The 24,717-nt window shown below is 33.5% G+C and overlaps 1 protein-coding gene and 1 pseudogene across 1 annotated transcript; both read right to left on the bottom strand.

Annotated features, from left to right (window-relative positions):
- Positions 1 to 1,979: 1,979 nt before the first annotated feature.
- LOC109238696 (auxin efflux carrier component 6-like) lies at positions 1,980 to 11,694 on the bottom strand. Its single transcript, XM_019405174.1, has 8 exons — positions 11,121 to 11,694; positions 10,382 to 10,741; positions 9,439 to 9,692; positions 7,579 to 7,786; positions 7,132 to 7,217; positions 6,822 to 6,979; positions 5,997 to 6,073; positions 1,980 to 2,403 (listed from the first exon to the last, which is right to left on the bottom strand). Exons 1-8 carry the CDS (start codon positions 11,543 to 11,545, stop codon positions 2,337 to 2,339), a joined length of 1,635 nt encoding a protein of 544 aa, XP_019260719.1. The 5' UTR covers positions 11,546 to 11,694; the 3' UTR covers positions 1,980 to 2,336.
- Positions 11,695 to 16,960: 5,266 nt separating this feature from the next.
- LOC109238683 lies at positions 16,961 to 21,748 on the bottom strand (annotated as a pseudogene).
- Positions 21,749 to 24,717: the final 2,969 nt, after the last annotated feature.

Genomic DNA, 24,717 nt, shown 5'->3' with positions numbered 1-24,717 from the left:
CCAGCTCCTTATTCTTGTTATTATTTTATCTACTAGTACTTGGCAGTCCATTTTTGATATCTTCTTCGATGATATTAGAACTCCCAAATATTTGAAAGGGAGGCTGCCTCTACTATAACCAGTAATTTCACACAGATTCTCTACCTCCTGAGACTCCATGTTAACAGTATATATGTTCGATTTCCCTGCATTAGTTGTTAGCCCTGAAGAGATGGAGAATGTTTGCAGTCCCCTTAACATCAGCATAATAGATTGGTATTCACCTTTGCAGAACAAGAGCACATCATCTGCGAAGCATAGATGGTTAAGCTGTAAGCTTCTGCACTTTGTATGATAGCCAAACCTTTCCTGCTGAGCCACTAACTTCATTCTTGTAAAGTACTCAATGCATATGACAAACAATAAAGGGGAGATGGGATCCCCTTGTCTCAAGCCTCTCTTTCCTCTTATGCTTCCATATAACCCTCCATTAATTGCCACAGTATATTGGGTAGTTGAAATACATTCCATGATCCACCTTATGAACTCTGTAGGAAAATTTAGGGCACGCAATTAGGCCCCTTTTTTGTAGTGATTGTATTTCAATGTATCTCGCTGTATTCTATGTATTTCATTGTATTCACTGTCTCGCTATATGCCATGAGTGTATTCATATATTTTTTTTTAATTAATATAATTTATATATTCAGATGTATTATATAATTTCTCTGAAGATTGCTATGTTTTTGGGGTATTTTTGTTGAGAATCTTTTTTATAACTGAAAATACAAAATTTGTGTGTTATAATTGAGTTTGTTGAGTTATATTAGGGGTCTATTATGTTAATTGATTCACTTTTCGTTTAAAAACAGTGTAATCCCCTGTTTCACGCCGTGAATACAGTCGAATACAATAATCTGTCCAGCTGTAATCCCATGTTTCACGCCATGAATACAGTCGAATACACTCGAATACAACAACTGATTAGCTTGACTTCCCTGATTCACGCCTATTTTTGCTACTGTATTCATGAATATAGTAGCTTAAATACATCTATACATCTTATAACAACAGAAAACGTATCTACAATCCGTAATATAGCAAATGGTATCCATAGATAGCTAATTACCACTATAAAATAGTGCTTTATGAAAATTTCTCTATGATTTTTAGGCCAAATTGATCCATGAGTAACTTTGCTAAAATATCTTTAAAATAACACTTTTTTTTTGTTTGATATGTTGTATATGACCATACAAATAGAAAAAAAAAATTGATAATTAAGAAATTCATAAGAAAACAACACACATTAATTAAAGTTTGATAAGAGTTGGGTGGGTTGGGCTATGATCCAAATTCAAGCCCATCTTAACACAGCCTATCTCAGCTCAAGTAATTTTGGGCGGGCCATTGACCCGCTCATTTATTAACTCAGCTCAATTTGACCCGCCCAAAATCAACCCGACTCGGCCATTTGATACCCCTAGTGTAAAGTCACAAAAGCTTTTCTTTCACTAAGAAAGGGGAAAAGAAATTGGTGGTGGCAATTTAAAAGGGGCGAATTCATCGAGGCACCCGAAATGGTTTTGTTGGAGTTATAGTAATATACTTTGTCAACCAATAAAATTATATATGTTAATGCAATTATAAAAATACCCCAGGATCAGATTACAAAATATAGGATATGCTTGACATTTTAACAAAAGATGCTTGGTATTTTCATCAATAGTAATCCAAGACCAAACTTTCAAACTTATAGAAGGAGCAGACAATGCAACAACATTAATACAATTGACTAACTAAGTTGCCATAAAAACTCAGTAATTTTAATGACTAGCAGCCATGTCAACCATGCGCTACTTGTTTAATTACTCTTCTATATAATAGAAATACGCTGTTTTAAACGAGATCAAAAGATTCCTTTTCTTCTCTTTTTTCTCAGGTCAAACATTGCTTATTTTGTAACACTATAAATTATGACAAGAAAGTCAGTTCCCAACTGCAATGATATGTCGTAATAATAATTTACTCCCTTTCGGTTACCACTAACAGATACTGCACTAAAGAAAAGAGTAATCTTCGTAGCCAAAAAGATCTTTTGCATAATTTTGCTATCACTATCTAATTCGACACTAATAATGTGTAATGGAGACTAGCTAATTCTAAACAGTGTCGATCTTTTCCTAAGTCAATCTTCCAAATAGCTTTTACATAATCAGAACCCAAGAAAAGGAACTTGATGTATGAGTACTCTAATCAATTATTACTTGTCAAACTGCTGGTTAGGTCAAAGTAATACACAACCGGGACCAAATTATTATCCGCATGGGGGGCAAAGATTTTCTGCAAATTTTTCTTCATAGCCCTAAAAGTATATAATAAAGGAGGGTTACTGGTAATGAAACCAGCATCCCAAATATAACCCTGCAAAAGAAGAGAATAAACTCATTTCAAAAGGATCTCGGTGGAAATGCAAAAAGAAGGAAACAAGTAGATACCCCTTTATTTCCAAAGAAATTACTATTATTCTCTCTATTTCAAAAAGAATGATTTTTTTAGTATTTGAGGAATCAAACAAGGTTTTTTCTTTAATCATATATTGCAAATAATTATTAAATATTTTGAATTGTTAACTATTCTGATTTATAATACATTTTATGTAGTTTCTAAATATGTATATATATTTTTATTCAAAAAACTTAAAAAATCTATATTTCAATTCACATAGAAAATTAGTCAATTTGACACTCGTACTTCAAAAAGGTTCAAGCAAATTAAAATGGAGGGAGTATCACTTTTATATTCTCGTTGGTTAATCATACTCCCTCCGTTCCAATTTATGTGAACCTGTTTGACTGGGCACAGAGTTTAAGCAAAAATGAAGACTTTTGAAATTTGTGGTCCTAAACAAGTCAAAAAGGGATCCAGAGTATTTGTGTGGTTATAAAAGCTTCTCATTAAGGGTATAATTGAAAGTTTAAGCTAAACTGTTTCCAAATTTAGATAGGGGGAGGGCGTATATAGTATTAAGTAAAATTTGACCAAGAGTGTTCTTTCTTATATTTGAGATGCAAAAGATGTCAACTTGTAGCTAGTAATTGTTTGTGTTTCTTTTGGTAGATTTCTCTTTTGTTGTTGGATTTATCATCATCCAAGGTTTGATTTACTAGCTTCTACATGACACCTGATTATTTCGGTCCTAACAAGTGGTACCAGAGCCTTGGTTATTTATCTGGGTTGTTACGGAATGGAGGCGAATATGAGTAGGATGGTATGTTTAAATTGGAGAAATTATAATGTTTGGAGAAGCAAGATGAAAGATTTGTAGTTCGTGAAGAAGATGCATCTACCCGTTTTTTCAGCTCATAAACCCGAGACTATATCTGATGAAGATTGAGTCATATGAGCGAGAGGGAAATTACGTGTTTGGTTAAGAAAAGTCTTCAATCTGGAGTGAAACAAGAAAAGCTGAAAAGGTGTATCCATTGTTTAGCTGGCAAACAGAAAAGGGTTTCCTTTCAGAGCCATCCTCCCTCAAGAAAGCCCGATTTATTGGAGCTAGTACACTTTGATTTGTGTGGTCCTTTTAAAGTAAAGTCAAAAGGTGGTGCATTTTACTTTGTGACCTTCGTTGATGATCATTCTCGTAAGCTCTGGGTTTGTCCTTTGAAATCTAAAGATCAATCACTTGGCGTGTTTAAGGCATTTCAGGCCTTAGCTGAGAGACAAACGGGGAAGAAATTAAAATGTATTCACACTGACAGTGGTGGTGAATATTGTGGTCCCTTTGATAACTATTGCAAGGAACAAGGAATTTGTCATCAGAAAACTCTGCCTAAGACGCCTAAATTGAATGGTTTAACAGAGAGGATGAATAGAACTCTAGTTGAGAGAGTCAGATGCTTGCTTTCAAAGTCTAAACTTCCAAATACATTTTGGGCGGAAGCACTTAACACTATTGCCTATGTTATTAATTTGTCTTCTACTGTTGCTTTGGATGGTGATGCCCCGAACAGAGTTTGGTTTGCCAAAGATGTTTCATATGATCACCTGAGAGTTTTTGGGTGTAAAGCTTGTGTGCATGATCCTAAAGATGAGAGCTCGAAACTGGATGTCAAAACTAAGCAGTGCATCTTTATCTGTTATGGTCAAGATGAGTTTGGGTATCGTTTTTATGATCTAATTGACAATAAACTTATTAGAAGTCGTGATGCAATATTCTTTGAAGACCAGACTATTGAAGATATTGACAAAGTTGAGAAGATAGATTCTCAGAGTAATGAGAGCTTAGTTGATATTGATCCAGGTTCTATTGCTAAGGCACCTATTGCACAAGAAGGAACCCAAGAGAATGATAAAGATAGTGATCAAGATCAAAATGATTATCATGGTGTAGATGTTATGGATGCTCCAGTTGATGAAGTTGTGGTTGATCAACAACCAGTTCCTGCTCAGATAACTACTTCGAATGCTCCCGAAACCTCTCTTAGAAGATCTACACGGAAGAAGCAAAAATCCACGTGCTATCCTCCTGATGAATTTGTACTTTTGACTGACATGGGAGAACCTGAGAGTATGATGAAGCCATGCAAGACACTCACAAAGATCAGTGGATAGAAGCCATGGAAGATGAGATGAAGTCACTCCATGAGAATGACACATATGAGTTAGTGAAATTGCCAAAAGGTAAGAAAGCTTTATCAAACAAATGGATATTTAGAGTAAAGCAAGATAACCATACCGCTACGCCCAGGTACAAGGCGAGGTTAGTTGTTAAAGGTTTTGGCCATAAGAAAGGAGTTGACTTTGATGAAATTTTTTCCCCGGTTGTGAAGATGTCTTCTATTCGTGTGGTTCTAGGCTTCGCCGCGATTCTAGATTTAGAGGTTGAGCAGATGGATGTCAAGACTACTTTTCTTCATGGTAATTTAGAGATGAGATTTATATGGAGCAGCCTGAGGACTTCATAGTTTAGCTTGCAGATAAACATGTGTTTTGCAGAAAATTTGCAGGCATGAAGCCTATCAATAGTTCCTCTACTTGAAAACATATTTGGCCCCTTAGCTGGAGGGGGAATTTGTTAGGCACATGCCCATGTTGTCCAGCCAAAAGTCCAATGGCCTAATCCTATTCTCTTTTTGTTTTCATTCCTATTCGGAATTGGATTTGGTGTTTATTCCTATTTAGAGTTGGTTTTGGCTTTAAGAGAATGTACCACTCATTATCTGTAAATAAGACAACCTTAGAGAATTGTTCTATGCTCATTGGTACAAGTCTTTGAAAGACTTAAGCACATAAGAGTGGTTTTTGAGAGAGCTTTCATCAAGAGAGAAGAGAGAAGAAAAATATTTATTTTGCTGCAGATTTTATTCCGACCAGCCAACTTCAAATCATGTTTTCTGATTCGTTAACCATTGGACCGGGCTGAAATTTAGACTGGGTGTTTATAACATCATGGTCTTTGATTTGAATGGTGAAGATCGGATTTGAAGTCTCGTAGCATCTGATTTCGAGCCCCGAACAGTAGCTTTAGTTTTGTGGCTTCTCCTCTTTCTTCAATTGATTTGTCGTTGCTATTGTTGCTCCGTGTTTGGCACTTGTTGTGTAGCCAACTTGGAGAACTTTTGTAACCTTCTTATTGTTATAGTGGAGGTTTTTGGATCTTTGTGATCCCGTGGTTTTTACCTTCGATTTGAAGGGTTTTCCACGTTAAATTTTGGTGTTCTTTATTTTCGGGTTTGGCTCTTCCCGACATAACTGTAATTTGCATAGATCTCCAATTTGCCAAATTTAGTTTCCAAAGGACGAATTTAAATTTGCAATGAAAATAATTTTAAGTCTACCACAAAAAACGAGATACGACAATTATCTAGGTTAGGAGAAAATGAGCGAAAAATATTGATATGTCAAAAGTGTTTCATTTAGTAATTAGTAGTATGAAATTTAAGAAATTATTGTAAATAATTTTTTTGTTTCGTTAATTTTAATTTTGTAAATATCAATTGAGATCAACTTACCCAGTACTTAGTATGTCGGGATGCAATCCATACTCTCTTGCGAAGACAAATGGAACAATTCCTTGGGGAAGAGCTGCCTGAATTTGGCAGAAAATTGAGTTGTATTAGCATTTTATATACAATGGTTACCTTAATTTATTTATACCTATTGTATTAACAAAGTATTTAAACTACTCTGGACCTGCTTAAGGGCGAGATAATAGAACATATATATACATATTTTTAAGGAGCAAAGGTACCTAACATAATAAATTATACTTTTTTTTAGGGAAAATTGTTGCAATTGAAGGGGCTGTACTACAAATATAAAAAGTGATAATTCCCTACAATTTAAGCGACAATAACTAAATTCTTTGAGTTCATGCTTTGAAATATTATACTAACATACTTGAAAATTAACAAGTGAAAGTCATCAGCATTCCTCCCTATGATCATTGAAACAACCATGTAGCGTGAGCCACAATATATAAAGTGTAAATGTCCAAACTCTTATATCATAATTGTTTAAATTTTGATAACGCAATATGGTTCAACTAACTTAGAGAACGGAATAACACTTACCCGCACTAAGCTTTTATCCCAATCAAACAATTTTCAATTTTAGCAGTTAAAAATTAAAGAGTATATATACCATTTAACCGTGGTTAAGTGATAAACATGTATATGAAAGATACCGAATGCAAATAAGTTTTTATCGTAGCTTAGCTATATGATAATGTATTAAAGGGAAGTCGCTATGTCATGTTATTGAATCATGATAGATTCAAAAAGTGAAATTTCATGTTGGAATACTCTTCGAAGATCACCCATTATATTGTTTGTTACCTGTACAATTGCAGTGTGAAGTCGAACTCCTTTAAGCCCAACAACAATAGAAGCAGCTGACATTACTAGAGGTCCACCTATAAACCTGATGGCCATCCCTATGGCTGCCATCTTCGTGCCACACGCAATTATTCGCGGTTGAAGTGCCATGAACAACCCTACAATATAATGTACCATAGCCGTATTAAAAATAATATTCATTACTACATTTTATCGAATAGTTGTTCAAAAATGCAATTAAGTTCCAAGTTTTAATCACAAAATTAAAAGAGTGGAGATATTCATGTAAATTTTATGTAATGTCACATACCTAAACTGAACATGGCCATCCCAAGACCTGCATCTGAAATTATTTTAATGGAATATTTGACCAAACTGGGCATCCCCACATTCCATCTGCTCAAAAAGTTAGGATACTTTGTTATATATGATTCACTAGGCAATAAAATAAAGCCGTATGAAACAGTACTAAAAAATGACATGTCAAGGAAAGTTAAAGAACTTTTTCTTTTCTGTTAGATACTAAAGTTTAGTCCCTTTTATTTTTGGTTGCTATTTGACTTCTGAACAGATAGAACCATCATTTATACTTTGACATCATAGAAATTGAAAATGACCCTTTAGGGAATTAATATAATGCCGACAAGCAATTTAACTTTAGAATAGTTCATGAATAAGATTATAGTACATTAAGTATTAAAGTTCACATATATATTAAGTAATAAGTAGAATTTAGAGTAGTATTTAACAAACATACTTGAAAGAAATGAGAGACCAGAGAAGTCCTATTATACTGGAGTAAGTATTTGGATTGCGTGAAAGCTTTCTCCCAACCATAACTATAATGAGCCTTAGCATCACAAAAGCATTTGGCATTTCTTGTTTAATAATATGGTTACTTGCTGAATCAATAGCTCCTCCTTGCACTGGAAAATTTGAGATATCTCTGAAGCTAATTTCCTTTTCTGGATTAATTAAGCAAATCATATGTAGATGTTAGTGACATAAGATATTTTAATCAAATCAGTATATATATACACACACACACACATATATATATATATATATATAAAATTAACGTACCATTGAAAAGACGAAGCAGGTTAAAAAGAAAAAGTAATAGAAAAAGGTGGGCAACAACGGAGTGGAGAGAGATCATCAAAGTTGTAGGCAGATTGCAAGTGCGCTATCAAATAAGTCTCTCCATCAAAATACACGTGCTTTAAAGTAATGATATTGTCTATATATTGAAGTCTGATCCCATCATTATTTACCCATTTAAGAGGAAATTATTTTTGAGCAATTGTTGTCTCAATTTTTCTTTGACCTTTTTTCTTTTTACTTATTGCACTATTTATGAAATTAAAACTAGATTGCACTTTTTCAGGACAGACAAGTCCCTTATAGGGAAAAACAAAAAGGACAAGTGACATGTGAAATATCTGCCTCTACACTTTTATGGTTCAAGTAAGAAACTCTATCGATTACAACTGGTAGATGGGGCATAGATTCTTTTATCATTAGTATCAACTCGTTCTTTTCAAAAAAATTTACTACTATTGCAGCTGAAAATATTGCTAGTAATTTAATTGAAGATTTTTGACGGACCAACCAATTAAATTATAGAAACATACTGGGAATATAATTGTTTCTGACATATAAATTATACACAAATATATTCAATTTGGTATACTTGGATCAAAATTAAAAGAGAAAACAGAGTGTAATAATTCTAGAAATATCAATTAATTTTGAATCATTTTAAGTATCAAACAATTTGTTCTATTGAAAGGTCAGGTGGACAGAGGAAGAAATATGACAGTTAGAACGGGACAATATACATCTGAGGATATGGGGACAGGAGTTTATTCTAGGCATGCAAACGAGAAAGCAACCCATCTATGTTATATTTTGGCCAGTCAAAGAAACCCCTTCAGTCTTTTATTTGATAATACATAAACGACATTCTTGGGATCAGCATGCTTTATTTTTGTTTTGTACCTCTTTGTAAAAATCTTCCTTTCTAGACCTAATTATTCCTTATAAGATTTCAAGTACGGCAACACTAAAATTATCAATTTAATTAATTTTTATGTAAAACTAATATATTTAGAAATTAAATAAAAAGTACTCAAAGTCATGAATATTTCTCTAATTAAAATATTGTTAAAAAAATTTAACTAATAAAAAAGAGCTTTAATTTGACATCCAATTAGTTATATAGTTTTACCATTGTCCATTCTCCTCAACCTAGTTTTTTTCTTTTCTTTTTGAATTAGTCACGTGGTTATATACTGTTCTCAGAAGAAATGCCCTAAAATAGTACTACTCCTACTACTTTCTTTTTACTAATATCATTGTCATTTTCTAGAATAATGTTATACTCCTATATAATTTATTATAAGATTTAAAAACTACGTACGCAGAATATACTTTCATATCATGTAGTAAGAGAAATCTTAAAAGGAATATAGACGCTTTTTTTGGATTACAGGAATATTAGTGGTAATAAAGAGAAAATATTAAAGGTAATAATAATAATCTGCATGATCAGTTAAGTTATGCAAAACAACAGTGTCAGTACCAAAACACATAAGTTGACAACTCAGTAGCGTACCTCCAACATCTCTGTATCCTTGTCTGTCTCCATTTAGACATTTCCCTGGCGATTCCCACGCCATTTTAGCTGATGGAGATGGCTGCCGCAACACCTTCCCCGCCACCGGAGACATTACCCACATTGGCGTATTCCCGGTTGTTGTCACGGTGGTCGTATCCAGTTCATTGAAATTGGACGCCCTGGGCGTCGGCTGCAGCGAGTATGCATCCGATGATGCGTAGCTGGACAAGCGAGGACTCGCTGCACGGATCCTATTGAGATATAATATAATTAAGTAATTAGAATTGTTCTATCACTAATAGTTAAAGTTTTCGTTGAAATGATCCTACAATTCAATTATGGTATTGCAATAATTCCTAGGTTCAAATTTTATTTTGTATCTCACACAACTTACATTACTTATGTGAGGCTCATTTTTGTCTCATAAATTTGTGGACCCCTATCTTATACTTCTGGGTCCACAAAAATCTGGGTCCACAAAACCGTGAGACAAAAAAGGTGTCTCAGTCAACTAGTATTAGTTGTATGAGACACAAAATAAAATTTTCCAAAAATCATAAAGTTTTTCCATGTGTTTGATCTATTAAAAAGAATTAGGCACACAAGTAAAGGAGTATGTAGAAATATACTACCATAATTAATTCCTATTTAGGTGATGCATTTTCTTTTTTGATCTGTCCTTAAGCTAATGATACATTTATATATTTTAAAATAATTTAATCTTAAACTTTTTGTTTTACTTTTAATGAGATAATTTATAACCACATATATATTTATAATTAATTTCTTTTATACCATAAGTTTCAAAAGTTTTTCTTTCCTAAAATTCGTGCTCAGTCAAACTTCACGTAAAATAGAACGAAAGGAGTAATTAAAATTGTATTATTTTTTAACTATAACTAAAATTTTTATATGAGATAATTACACAATTCAATAATACCCGACTCTCAAGTCGCCATGTCCAAATGGGATATCTCCATTCCGGAATTCATGTAAAGGTGTTGGCGTGTGAACAGAGAAGATTTCAGCATTGGAGAGATTAGATGCCCTTGGTGTGATTCCTATGGAGGATGAAAACCCAGACTCCGGCACCGATGAAGTTGATCGCCGGATACGGACGCGGATACGGCCTTTACCGTCGACTTCCGACTCCGTACAAAGTGGGCTTCGGCCGTCCAGTGAGATAACATCATTGTCAATCTCGAACTTGGTTATGGCCGCAGCAGCATTGCCAGGATATTGATTCTTAATTAATATAGTGGCCGCTCTATATTCAAACAGGAATAATAGTAAAGTATACCTGCATGAAACCACCAAAAACAATTAAAAAATGGACCATGAATTTCTATTCCTTTTACACCTAAACAATTGAAGAAATAAATCAAAGAATAATGCATGCCCAAATGTACTATAAAATGGTTACATTGGCATGATACGTTCAGGATTACTTTCCCTAAAAGACTTCAGTGTAAATTTGCCCAGGAATAAAACTTATTTCAAGTACTGATAAAATCATTCACTACAAACTCTAGTGCTCAATTATTCAAGTATAGGATGTTTTTCTTGAGCCTGTCTGCGTTGAGTACGCCGACTAGACATGAAATTTTACCCAAAAAAAATAAAAGTTCAGGAAAATAAAAAAGGTAGAGAACATAGTGGTGCTGGATTAATAGTATTACCAGATAATACATTGAAGGACAACAAGCTGAACCATGAGATTTTGAGTGAAATCTCCATACATGGCATTGAGCAAAGGAATGCCCATGACCAAAGTGTTGGGCAAAGTTGAGACAGAGAAGAGAGTGATGAGCCAATCCAACTGCCCTTTACAAATGGCCCAAAATGACAGCAACACAAGAACAAAAATCTTTGACAAAGTGTCTGCCAATATGAACTTTGTGTCCATTTGGTAAGGATTGTTCTGAGAGATGAAGTGGAAGGACAGCACCGGCACGGCGAATACGGCCACGAAACGGTTAATGCCGGAGCATTGCTCCGGCGAGAATATCTTCCACCATTTCACTGATCCATATGCCACCAGCATAGCAAAGTATAAAGGCACCATTGCACACATTACTTTGTAAAAATCATTTGCACCTATCATCTTCTCAATCTCTTTCTCTCTCTCTAGTAAGGAAAAGGTAAAAGTGAAGGATGGTGAGGATATTTATAGAGTTTATATAGAATATTGAAGACTAAATTCCCTATCTTGAAACTTTGGGTGTACGTTAAATGAGATTCTTACTAAGCAGTGGGATTAATTAATGGTTGGTAGTTTCAATGATTAGTTCTTTAACATATATAGGGAGAAATTTGACAAGGTGCAAATGTCTAATTTCGGACATTATCTTTTTCTTTTTTTTGGTTTAAATTTCGAAGTTGAAAGTCAGTTGATGAGTCAGAGATAGTGCACTGTCGCAATGTGTAGAAATTGAAGAATATGTTATTCATTTGATTCTTGCCCTTATTGGTGTTTAATTGCTTACATAATATACGATGTGTTTGTGTGTATGTGGGAGTTGAGGAAGTATGTCATTTAATACCCAAGTCAATAATTAAAAGGTTGTGTATTATGAGGATATTGCAGCTTTCCTCAATCATGTGCCTTAGATTCCTCTAATCCTTTCCTTGTTTTCTGGGCGTGAACTTTGCTGAATTAATTAGCAGCGAAATAACTCATTATGAAAATTAAATCATGAAACCTCCACTGTGCTTCATTCATGAATAGTAGCTCTTCTAATTAAAAGGCATTCTGGCCGACAAGCTGCCCATGAGATTTTGGAGGATTAATGGAATCTCTTTATTTCCGGTAATCGATGGACACTACTAGAAATCCGGTAAAAAGCGACGACAAAAAGCGATCAAAGTTGGTCGCTTATAGGCCTAAAAGCGACCATGTCTGGTCGCTATATTGCTGGTCCCTTCACTTTAGGGACCAAAGTTGGTCGCTAATTAGCGACCAACTTTGGTCTCTAAGGTAAAATGACCAAATATTCCGGGTATTGACTATAGCGACCATCTTTGATCGCTTTATTATTTTAATAATATAAATTTGGCGACCAAAGTTGGTCTCTAAATGTAAAATATATTATTTATTTATTTATTATTATTCATAAGACAACGACCAACTTTGGTCTCTAATCCAAATATTATATTTTAAAATCTAGAAAATGGAGACCAAGGTTGGTCGCTATTTTATTAATTTTTTTTAAAAATAAGCGACCAAAGTTGGTCGGTAATTTCAAGAATTTAATTTTTTTTTTAAAATATAAGCGACCAAAGTTGGTCGCTATTTTTCCAGAAATTATTTTTTTTAATGGAATAGCGACCAAGGTTGGTCGCCTTTTTAGAAATCTGGATAAAAAGAGACCAACTTTGGTCGCTATTGCCCAGAAAATTATTTTTTTAAAATGAAAAGCGACCAAAAAGAGATCAAAGTTGGTCGCTTTTTTGGGTATTATTTTGGTAGAAACTGGCTGTTTTGGCAGCTACACCACCTGCCAGCATACCAAATCCCTATTACAAGCAACAACAACAACAATACCAACAACAACAACAAAACAACAACAACAACAACAACAACATTAAAACCAACGAAGTATAAAGTTCAATAGAACTAACACATTAAGCTAACAAAACTAAGTTAACGCTTATTACAAGCTCATTCAAAAACTGGTTCTATTGTCTAGTTCAAAGTATATAAAGTACTCAAGGAGTGTTCTTTCAGCATCCTCGTCCGAAAGTTGGATTGCCTCGCCCGACTCATTAGGTGGCTGACTGCGTATGAATTCCTCCACATCAGCTATGAAGCGAACCTATAAGAAAAATTATATTAAATTAGTATTTCAAAATTTATATAAAAGTAAATAAAAATACTTAATGAAAAGTAAAAAACTTACATGTATAGTCGAGGATCGACCCTCGACCCACCTTTCTAGATCAGTCTCTTTCTTCTTCTTTACAATACGAGTTTCATTGAATATCTCATGATCTTGCTTCATTGGCATCATAAAGCTGTCTGGTGACTTTGGTGATTATCCTCGGGATAAACTTGGATACAGTAGCTGACAGGGTGTGTCTTTTGATCAATTGTTGTTCTAGTTAGCGACAATGATGATGAGAAGGCAATGGCATGTGTTTCAAATAGTGATGGTGTAGGCAGGAATTTTAACATTTCCTGAGTAGATAAAAGAAAGATTATAGAGGAATTCTCTACTTCATTTTCCAAGAAGAAAAGAAGTTTAATTGATAGTGACAAGGTTGATGGTGATGGAATGTTTACCGTTGGTCGTGGCAGTTCCCATAAAACGGGGATCATAAGACTCTATGATGACAAAGATTATAGGAAGTTTTGTTCTCAACTTTCTTCCAAGTCCGATCCGTACAAGCTTAATGGGATGTTGGTGATATTTCTTTGGATTCAGACAATGATTTGACTGACAAAAGTATGGAAATGATAATCAAAAGAATTAAAGCTAAAACGTTTTTCTTGGTAGAGAAGGATGCTGAAAAATATTTTACCTTTAATTCTTTTAATTAGCATTTCCGTACTTTTGTCAGTCAAATCATTGTCTGAATCCGAAGAAATATCACCAATATCCCATTAAGCTTGTACGGATCAGACTTGGAAGAAAGTTGAGAACAAAACTTCCTATAATCTTTGTCATCATAGAGTCTTATGATCCCCGTTTTATGGGAACTGTCATGACCAACGGAAAACATTCCATCACCATCAACCTTGTCACTCCCAATTAAACTCCTTTTCCTCTTGGAAAATGAAGTATAGAATTCCTCTATTACCTCTTCTTTTATCTACTTAGGAAATGTTAAACTCCTACCTACACCATAACTATTTGAAACACATGTTCTTGCCTTCTCATCATCGTTGTCGCTAATGAGAAGAACAATTAAAGGCACACTCTGCCAGGTACTGTGTCTTAGTTATTCTTGGTGGAAGTTCCATTGCATGTATAATAAAGTCATCAACCCCTTCTACAAAATCCTCCCGCGATCTAAAATTCCAATACATAAACCAAAATTTTAATTCATATCCTAAAGGTTCAACTCATATCCAAAAAATTTTAATTTATAATCTAAAATTTCAATTCATAAACTAAAAGTCCAATTCATATCCTAAAGGTTGAATTCATATCCTAAAGGTTCAATTCATATCCGAACGACGGTTCCTCCCGCAACCTAAAATTTCAATTTATAATCTAAAATTTCACTTCATACCTAAAATTTCAAGTCATATCCTAAAATTCCAATTCATAAACTAAAATCCCAATTCATATCCTAAAGGTTCAAATAAATTCATAAACTAAAATTCCAATTCATATCCTAAAGGTTCAAGTCATATCCTAAGGGTTCAATTCATATCCTAAAATTTCAAGTCATATCCTAAAATTCCAATTCATAAACTAAAATTCCAATTCATATCCTAAAGGTTCTAGTCATATCCTAAAGGTTCAAGTCATATCCTAAAAAGTTCAAGTCATATCCTAAAATTTCAATTTATATCCTAAAAAGTTCAAATCATATCCGAAAATTTCAATTTATAATCTAAAATTCCAAAACATAAACCAAAATTCCAATTCATATCCTAAAGGTTCAATTCATATCCTAAAATTTCAAGTCATATCCTAAAATTCCAATTTATAAACTAAAATCCCAATTCATATCCTAAAGGTTCAAATAAATTCATAAACTAAAATTCCAATTCATATCCTAAAGGTTCAAGTCATATCCTAAGGGTTCAATTCATATCCTAAAATTTCAAGTCATATCCTAAAGGTTCAAGTCATATCCTAAAGGTTCAATTCATATCCTAAAATTTCAAGTCATATCCTAAAATTCCAATTCATAAACTAAAATTCCAATTCATATCCTAAAGGTTCAAATAAATTCACAAACTAAAATTTCAAGTCATATCCTAAAATTCCAATTCATAAACTAAAATTCCAATTCATATCCTAAAGGTTCAAGTCATATCCTAAAGGTTCAAGTCATATCCTAAAATTTCAATTTATATCCTAAAAAGTTCAAATCATATCCTAAAATTTCAATTTATAATCTAAAATTCCAAAACATAAACCAAAATTTCAATTCATATCCTAAAGGTTCAATTCATATCCACAAAAGTTCAAGTCATATCCTAAAGGTTCAATTCATATCCTACAAGTTCAATTCACAAGAACAAAACCTAAAAACTAAAAGTTCAATTCATATCATAAGAGTTTAAACATAAACTAAAAGTTCAATTTATATCCTACGAGTTTAAATATAAACTAAAAGTTATGATTATATCCTAAAAATTCAACCCATACCCTAAACCCTAGATTTCTATAAAATGTTAATAATGTTAAATACAATGTTAACATTTCTATAAACCCTAGATTTCTATAAAATGTTAAATAATGTTAAATACAACCTAAACCCTAGATTTCTATAAAATACAATGTTAAATAATCAACTGAAACACTAATCAATTGAAACTAATTCCTAGCTAATAAACAAAACATTATATTTATACATAAAAGATATAAATTGTAATTCTAACCTAGAATTTTTAGGAGGTGGAGAAGGAAAGAGACGCAGCAGCGGCAGCGGCGACGGCGCGACGGCAGCTAGGCGGTGGTCGTTGGTGGCGTGGGTGGGATCTGGTGCTCGGAGTCGGAAGGGGGGGGGGGTGGTTGAGTGTGAGAGAGAAAAGAGAGATTTTGGGGAAATTTTTAGAAAGAATGGGAGGGGTTTCCCGGTTTTGACAGTACTGGAATTAAAAATAGCGACCCACCTTGGTCGCTATTTTGGTAGCTAAATCAGTTTTGAATTTTTAGAAATAGCGACCAAAGTTGGTCGCTATTTAACAAAAAATTATATTACTCTTAATTATTCAATTTAAAATTATGTAGATATGTAGTATAAATTTAGAATTTTAATTCAATTTAAGCTCTCTCTCTCTCTCTCTCTCTCTCTCTCTCTCTCTCTCTATTGAATATCCAATCTATTGGAAGCTATAACAAATATAATACACATATCTAGGTCTTGAGAGAGATATAACTAAATTTCTTTGAGTTCATGCTTTGAAATATTATACTAACATTTACTTGAAAATTAACAAGTGAAATCATCAGCATTCCTCCTATGATCATTGGAAACAACCATGTAGCGTGAGCCACAATATATAAAGTGTAAATGGTCCAAACTCTTATATCATAATTGTTTAATTTGATAACGCAATATGGTTCAACCAAACTTAGAGAACGGAATACACTTACCCGCACTAAGCTTTTATCCCAATCAAAACAATTTTCAATTTTAGCAGTTAAAAATTAAAGAGTATATATACCATTTAACCGTGGTTAAGTGATAACATGTATATGAAAGATACGAATGCAAATAAGTTTTTTATCGTAGCTTAGCTATATGAATAATGTATTAAGGGAATCGCTATGTCATGTTATTGAATCATGATAGATTCAAAAAAGTGAAAATTTCATGTTGGAATACTCTTCGAAGATCACCCATTATATTGTTTGTTACCTGTACAATTGCAGTGTAAGTCGAACTCCTTTAAGCCCAACAACAATAGAGCAGCTGACTATACTAGAGGTCCACCTATAAACCTGATGGCCATCCTATGGCTGCCATCTTCGTGCACAACGCAATTATTCGCGGTTGAAGTGCCATGAACAACCCTACAATATAAGTACCATAGCCGTATTAAAAAATAATATTCATTACTACATTTTATCGAATAGTTGTCAAGAAAATGCAATTAAGTTCCCAAGTTTTAATCACAAAATTAAAAGAGTGGAGATATTCATGTAAATTTTATGTAATGTACATACCTTAAACTGAACATGGCCATCCCAAGACCTGCAATCTGAAATTATTTTAATGGAATATTGACCAAACTGGGCATCCCACATTCCATCTGCTCAAAAGTTAGGATACTTTGTTATATATGATTCACTTAGGCAATAAAATAAAGCGTATGAAACAGTACTAAAAATAGACATGTCAAGGAAAGTTAAAGAACTTTTTCTTTTCTGTTAGATACTAAAGTTTAGTCCCTTTTCTATTTTTGGTTGTATTTTGACTTCTGAACAGATAGAACCATCATTTATACTTGACATCTATAGAAATTGAAATATGACCCTTTAGGGAATTAATATAATGCGCGACAAGCAATTTAACTTTAGAATAGTTCATGAATAAGATTATAGTACATAAGTATTAAATTTCACCATATATATTAAAAGTATATAAGTAGAATTTAGAGTAGTATTTAACAAACATACTTGAAAGAAATGAGAGACCAGAGAAGTCCTATTATACTGGAGTAAGTATTTGGATTGCGTGAAAGCTTTCTCCCAACCATAACTTATAATGAGCCTTAAGCATCAAACAAAGCATTTGGCATTTCTTGTTTAATAATATGGTTACTTGCTGAATCAATAGCTCCCTCCTTGCACTGGAAAATTTTGTAGATAATCTCTGAAGCTAATTTCCTTTTCTGGATTAATTAAGCAAATCATATGTAGATGTTAGTGAACATAAGATATTTTAATCAAATCAGTATATATTATACACACACACACACACATATATATATATATATTATATAAAATTAACGTACCATGAAAAGACGAAGCAGGTTAAAAAGAAAAAGTAATAGAAAAAAGGTGGGCAACAACGGAGTGGAGAGAGATCATCAAAGTTGTAGGCAGATTGCAAGTGCGCATCAAATAAGTCTCTCTCATTCAAAATACACAGTGCTTTAAAGTAATGATATTGTCTATATATTGAAGTCTGACTCCATCATTATTTACCCATTTAGAGGAAATTATTTTTGAGCAATTGTTGTCTCAATTTTTCTTGACCTTTTTTCTTTTTACTTATTGCATATTTATGAAATAAAAACTAGATTGCAACTTTTTCAGGACAGACAGTCCCTTATAGGGAAAAAACAAAAGGACAAGTGACATGTGAAATATCTGCTCTACTACTTTATGGTTCAAGTAAGAAACTCTATCGATTACAACTGAGATGGGGCATAGATTCTTTTATCATTTAGTATCAACTCGTTCTTTTCAAAAAATTTTACTACTATTTGCCAGCTGAAAATATTGCTAGTAATTTAATTGAGATTTTTGACGGACCAACCAATTAATATTTATAGAAACATACTGGGAATATATATTGTTTCTGACATATAAATTATACACAAATATATTCAATTTGGTATACTTGGATCAAAATTAAAAGAGAAAACAGAGTGTAATAATTCTAGAAATATCAATTAATTTTGAATCATTTAAGTATCAAAACAAATTTGTTCTATTGAAAGGTCAGGTGGACAGAGGAAGAAATATGACAGTTAGAACGGGACAATATATATCTGAGGATAGGGGACAGGAGTTTATTCTAGGCATGTCAAACGAGAAAGCAACCCATCTATGTTATATTTTGGCCAGTCAAAGAAACCCTTCAGTCTTTTTATTTGATAATACATAACGACATTCTTGGGGATCAGCATGCTATTTTTTGTTTTGTACCTCTTTGTAAAAATCTTCCTTTCTAGACCTAATTATTTCCTTATAAGATTTCAAGTACGGCAACACTAAAATTATCAATTTAATTAATTTTTATGTAAAACTAATATATATTAGAAATTAAATAAAAAGTACTCAAAGTCATGATATTTCTCTAATTAATTAATATTTTATAAAAAAATTTAACTAATAAAAAAGAGCTTTAATTTGACATCCAATTAGTTATATAGTTTTACCATTGTCCATTCTCCTCAACCTAGTATTTTTTCTTTTCTTTTTGAATTAGTCACGTGGTTATATACTGTTCCTCAGAAGAAATGCCTAAAATAGTAACTACTCACTACTTTCTTTTTACTAATTATCATTGTCATTTTTCTAGAATAATGTTATACTCTATATAATTTATTATAAGATTTAAAAAACTACGTACGCAGAATATACTTTCATATCATGTATAAGAGAATCTTAAAAGGAATATAGACGCTTTTTTTGGATTACAGGAATATTAGTGGTAATAAGAGAAAATATTAAAGGTAATAATAATAATCTGCATGATCAGTTAAGTTATGCAAAACAACAGTGTCAGTACAACAAAACACATAAGTTGACAACTCAGTAGCGTACCTCCAACATCTCTGTATCCTTGTCTGTCTCCATTTAGACATTTCCCTGGCGATTCCCACGCCATTTTAGCTGATGGAGATGGCTGCCGCAACACCTTCCCCGCCACCGAGACATTTACCCCACAATTGGCGTATTCCCGGTTGTTGTCACGGTGGTCGTATCCAGTTCATTGAAATTGGACCGCCCTGGGCGTCGGCTGCAGCGCGAGTATGCATCCGATGATGCGTAGCTGGACAAGCGAGGACTCGCTGCACGGATCCTATTGAGATATAATATAAATTAAGTAATTAGAATTTGTTCTATCACTAATAGTTAAAGTTTTCGTTGAAATGATCCCTACAATTCAATTATGGTATTGCAATAATTCCTAGGTTCAAATTTTATTTTGTATCTCACACAACTTACATTACTTATGTGAGGCTCATTTTTTGTCTCATAAATTTGTGGACCCCTATCTTAATACTTCTGGGTCCACAAAAATCTGGGTCCACAAAACCGTGAGACAAAAAAGGTGTCCTCAGTCAACTAGTATTAGTTGTATGAGACACAAAATAAAATTTTCCAAAAATCTATAAAGTTTTTCCATGTGTTTGATCTATTAAAAGATTAGGACACACAAGTAAAGGAGGTATGTAGAAATATACTACCAATAATTAATCCCTATTTAGGTGATGCATTTTCTTTTTTGATCTGTCCCTTAAGCTAATGATACATTTATATATTTTAAAATAATTTATCTAAACTTTTTGTTTTACTTTTAATGAGATAATTTATAACAAACAATATATATTTATAATTAATTTCTTTTATACCATAAGTTTCAAAAGTTTTTCTTTCCTAAAATTCGTGTAAGTCAAACTTCACGTAAAATAGAACGAAGAGTAATTAAAATTTGTATTATTTTTTAACTATAACTAAAATTTTTATATGAGATAATTACACAATTCAATAATACCCGATCTCTCAAGTCGCCATGTCCAATGGGATATCTCCATTCCGGAATTCATGTAAAGGTGTTGGCGTGTGAACAGAGAAGATTTCAGCATTGGAGAGATTAGATGCCCTTGTGGTGATTCCTATGGAGGATGAAAACCCAGACTCCGGCACCGATGAAGTTGATCGCCGGATACGGACGCGGATACGGCCTTTACCGTCGACTTCCGACTCCGTACAAAGTGGCTTCGGCCGTCCAGTGAGATAACATCATTTGTCAATCTCGAACTTTGGTTATGCCGCAGCAGCATTGCCAGGATATTGATTCTTATTAATATAGTGGCCGCTCTATATTCAAAACAGGAATAATAGTAAAGTTATACCTGCATGAAACCACCAAAAACAATTAAAAAATGGACACCATGAATTTCTATTCCTTTTACACCTAAACAATTGGAAGAAATAAATCAAAGAATAATGCATGCCCAAATGTACTATAAAATGGTTACATTGGCATATACGTTCAGGATTACTTTCCCTAAAAGACTTCAGTGTAAATTTGCCCAGGAATAAAACTTATTTCAAGTACTGATAAAATCATTCACTACAAACTCTTAGTGCTCAATTATTCAAGTATAGGATGTTTTTTTCTTGAGCCTGTCTGCGTTGAGTACGCCGACTAGAATGAAATTTTACCAAAAAAAATAAAAAGTTCAGGAAAATAAAAAAGGTAGAGAACATAGTGGTGCTGGATTAATAGTATTACCAGATAATACATTGAAGGACAACAAGCTGAACCATGAGATTTTGAGTGAAATCTCCATACATGGCATTGAGCAAAGGAATGCCCATGACCAAAGTGTTGGGCAAAGTTGAGACAGAGAAGAGAGTGATGAGCCAATCCAACTGCCCTTTACAAATGGCCCAAAATGACAGCAAACACAAGAACAAAAATTTTGACAAAGTGTCTGCCAATATGAACTTTGGTGTCCATTTGGTAAGGATTGTTCTGAGAGATGAAGTGGAAGGAACAGCACGGCACGGCGAATACGGCCACGAAACGGTTAATGCCGGAGCATTGCTCCGGCGAGAATATTTCCACCAATTTCACTGATCCATATGCCACCAGCATAGCAAAGTATAAAGGCACCATTGCACACATTACTTTTGTAAAAATCATTTGCACCTATCATCTTCTCAATCTCTTTCTCTCTCTAGTAAGGAAAAGGTAAAAGTGAAGATGGTGAGGATATTTATAGAGTTTATATAGAATATTGAAGACTAAATTCCCTATCTTGAAACTTTGGGTGTACGTTAAATGAGATTCTTACTAAGCAGTGGGTTAATTAATGGTTGGTAGTTTCAATGATTAGTTCTTTAACATATATAGGGAGAATTTGACAAGGTGCAAATGTCTAATTTCGGACATTATCTTTTTCTTTTTTTTGGTTTAAATTTCGAAGTTGAAAGTCAGTTGATGAGTCAGAGATAGTGCAACTGTCGCAATGTGTAGAAATTGAAGAATATGTTATTCATTTGATTCTTGCCCTTATTGGTGTTTTAATTGGCTTACATAATATACGATGTGTTTGTGTGTATGTGGGAGTTGAGGAGTATGTCATTTAATACCCAAGTCAATAATTAAAAAGGTTGTGTATTATGAGGATATTGCAGCTTTCCTCAATCATGTGCCTTAGATTCCTCTAATCCTTTCCTTGTTTTTCGGGCGTGAACTTTGCTGAATTAATTAGCAGCGAAATAACTCATTATGAAAATTAAATCATGAAAACCTCCACTGTGCTTTCATTCATGAATAGTAGCTCTTCTAATTAAAAGGCATTCTGGCCGACAAGCTGCCATGAGATTTTGGAGGATTAATGGAATCTCTTTATTTTCCGGTAATCGATGGACACTACTAGAAATCCGGTAAAAAGCGACGACAAAAAGCGATCAAAGTTGGTTCGCTTATAGGCCTAAAAGCGACCATGTCTGGTCGCTATATTGCTGGTCCCTTCACTTTAGGGACCAAAGTTGGTCGCTAATTAGCGACCAACTTTTGGTCTCCTAAGGTAAAATGACCAAATATTCCGGGTATTGACTATAGCGACCATCTTTGATCGCTTTATTATTTTAATAATATAAATTTGGCGACCAAAGTTGGTCTCTAAATGTAAAATATATTATTTTATTTATTTATTATTATTCATAAGACAACGACCAACTTTGGTCTCTAATCCAAATATTATATTTTAAAATCTAGAAAAATGGAGACCAAGTTGGGTCGCTATTTTATTATTTTTTTTAAAAATAAGCGACCAAAAGTTGGTCGGTAATTTCAAGAATTTAATTTTTTTTTAAAATATAGCGACCAAAGTTGGTCGCTATTTTTTTCCAGAAATTATTTTTTTTAATGGAATAGCGCAAGGTTGGTCGCCTTTTTAGAAATCTGGATAAAAAGAGACCAACTTTGGTCGCTATTGCCCAGAAAATTATTTTTTTAAAATGAAAAAGCGACCAAAAGAGATCAAAGTTGGTCGCTTTTTTGGGTATTATTTGGTAGAAACTGCTGTTTTGGCAGCTACACACCTGCCACATACCAATCCCTATTACAAGCAACAACAACAACAATACCAACAACAACAACAAAACAACACAACAACAACAAACAACATTAAAACCAACGAGTATAAAGTTCAATAGAACTAACACATTAAGGCTAACAAAACTAAAGTTAAACGCTTATTACAAGCTCATTCAAAACTGGTTCTATTGTCTAGTTCAAAGTATATAAAGTACTCAAGGAGTGTTCTTTCAGCATCCTCGTCCGAAAGTTGGATTGCCTCGCCCGACTCATTAGGTGGCTGATTGCGTATGAATTCCTCCACATCAGCTGTGAAGCGAACCTATAAGAAAAATTATATAAAATTAGTAATTTCAAAATTTATATAAAAGTAAATAAAATACTTAATGAAAAGTAAAAACTTACATGTATAGTCGAGGATCGACCCTCGACCCACCTTTCTAAATCAGTCTCTTTCTTCTTCTTTACAATACGAGTTTCATTGAATATCTCATAATCTTGCTTCATTGGTATCATAAAGCTGTCTGGTGACTTTGGTGATTATCCTCGGAATAAACTTGAATACAGAGAATAACTTGGATACAGTAGCTGACAGGGTGTGTCTTTTGATCAATTGTTGTTCTAGTTAGCGACAATGATAATGAGAAGGCAATGGCATGTGTTTCAAATAGTGATGGTGTAGGTAGGAATTTTAACATTTCCTAAGTAGATAAAAGAAAGATTATAGAGGAAGTCTCTACTTCATTTTCCAAGAAGAAAAGAAGTTTAATTGATAGTGACAAGGTTGATGGTGATGGAATGTTTACTGTTGGTCGTGGCAGTTCCCATAAAACGGGGATCATAAGAGTCTATGATGACAAAGATTATAGGAAGTTTTGTTCTCAACTTTCTTCCAAGTCTGATCCGTACAAGCTTAATGGGATGTTGGTGATATTTCTTCGGATTCAGACAATGATTTGATTGACAAAAGTATGGAAATGCTAATCAAAAGAATTAAAGCTAAAACGTTTTTCTTGGCAGAGAAGGATGCTGAAAAACATTTTACTTAATTCTTTTTAATTAGCATTCCGTACTTTTGTCAGTCAAATCATTGTCTGAATCCGAAGAAATATCACCAATATCCCATTAAGCTTGTACGGATCAGACTTGGAAGAAAGTTGAGAACAAACTTCCTATAATCTTTGTCATCATAGCAAGTCTTATGATCCCGTTTTATGGGAACTGTCATGACCAACGGAAAAACATTCCATCGCCATCAACCTTGTCACTCCCAATTAAACCCTTTTCCTCTTGGAAAATAAAGTATAGAATTCCTCTATTACCTCTTCTTTTATCTACTTAGGAAATGTTAAACTCCTACCTACACCATAACTATTTGAACACATGTTCTTGCTTCTCATCATCGTTGTCGCTAATGAGAAGAACAATTAAAGGCACACTCTGCCAGGTACTGTGTCTTAGTTATTCTTGGTGGAAGTTCCATTGCATGTAATAATAAAGTCATCAACCCCTTCTACAAAATCCTCCCGCGATCTAAAATTCCAATACATAAACCAAAATTTCAATTCATATCCTAAAGGT

The sequence above is a fragment of the Nicotiana attenuata genome, unplaced genomic scaffold (assembly GCF_001879085.1).
Source record: "Nicotiana attenuata strain UT unplaced genomic scaffold, NIATTr2, whole genome shotgun sequence".
NCBI classification, from domain to species: Eukaryota; Viridiplantae; Streptophyta; class Magnoliopsida; order Solanales; family Solanaceae; genus Nicotiana; species Nicotiana attenuata.
Note: the sequence above shows the minus strand (reverse complement) of the source record. Positions and strands in the feature narration are given on the sequence as shown.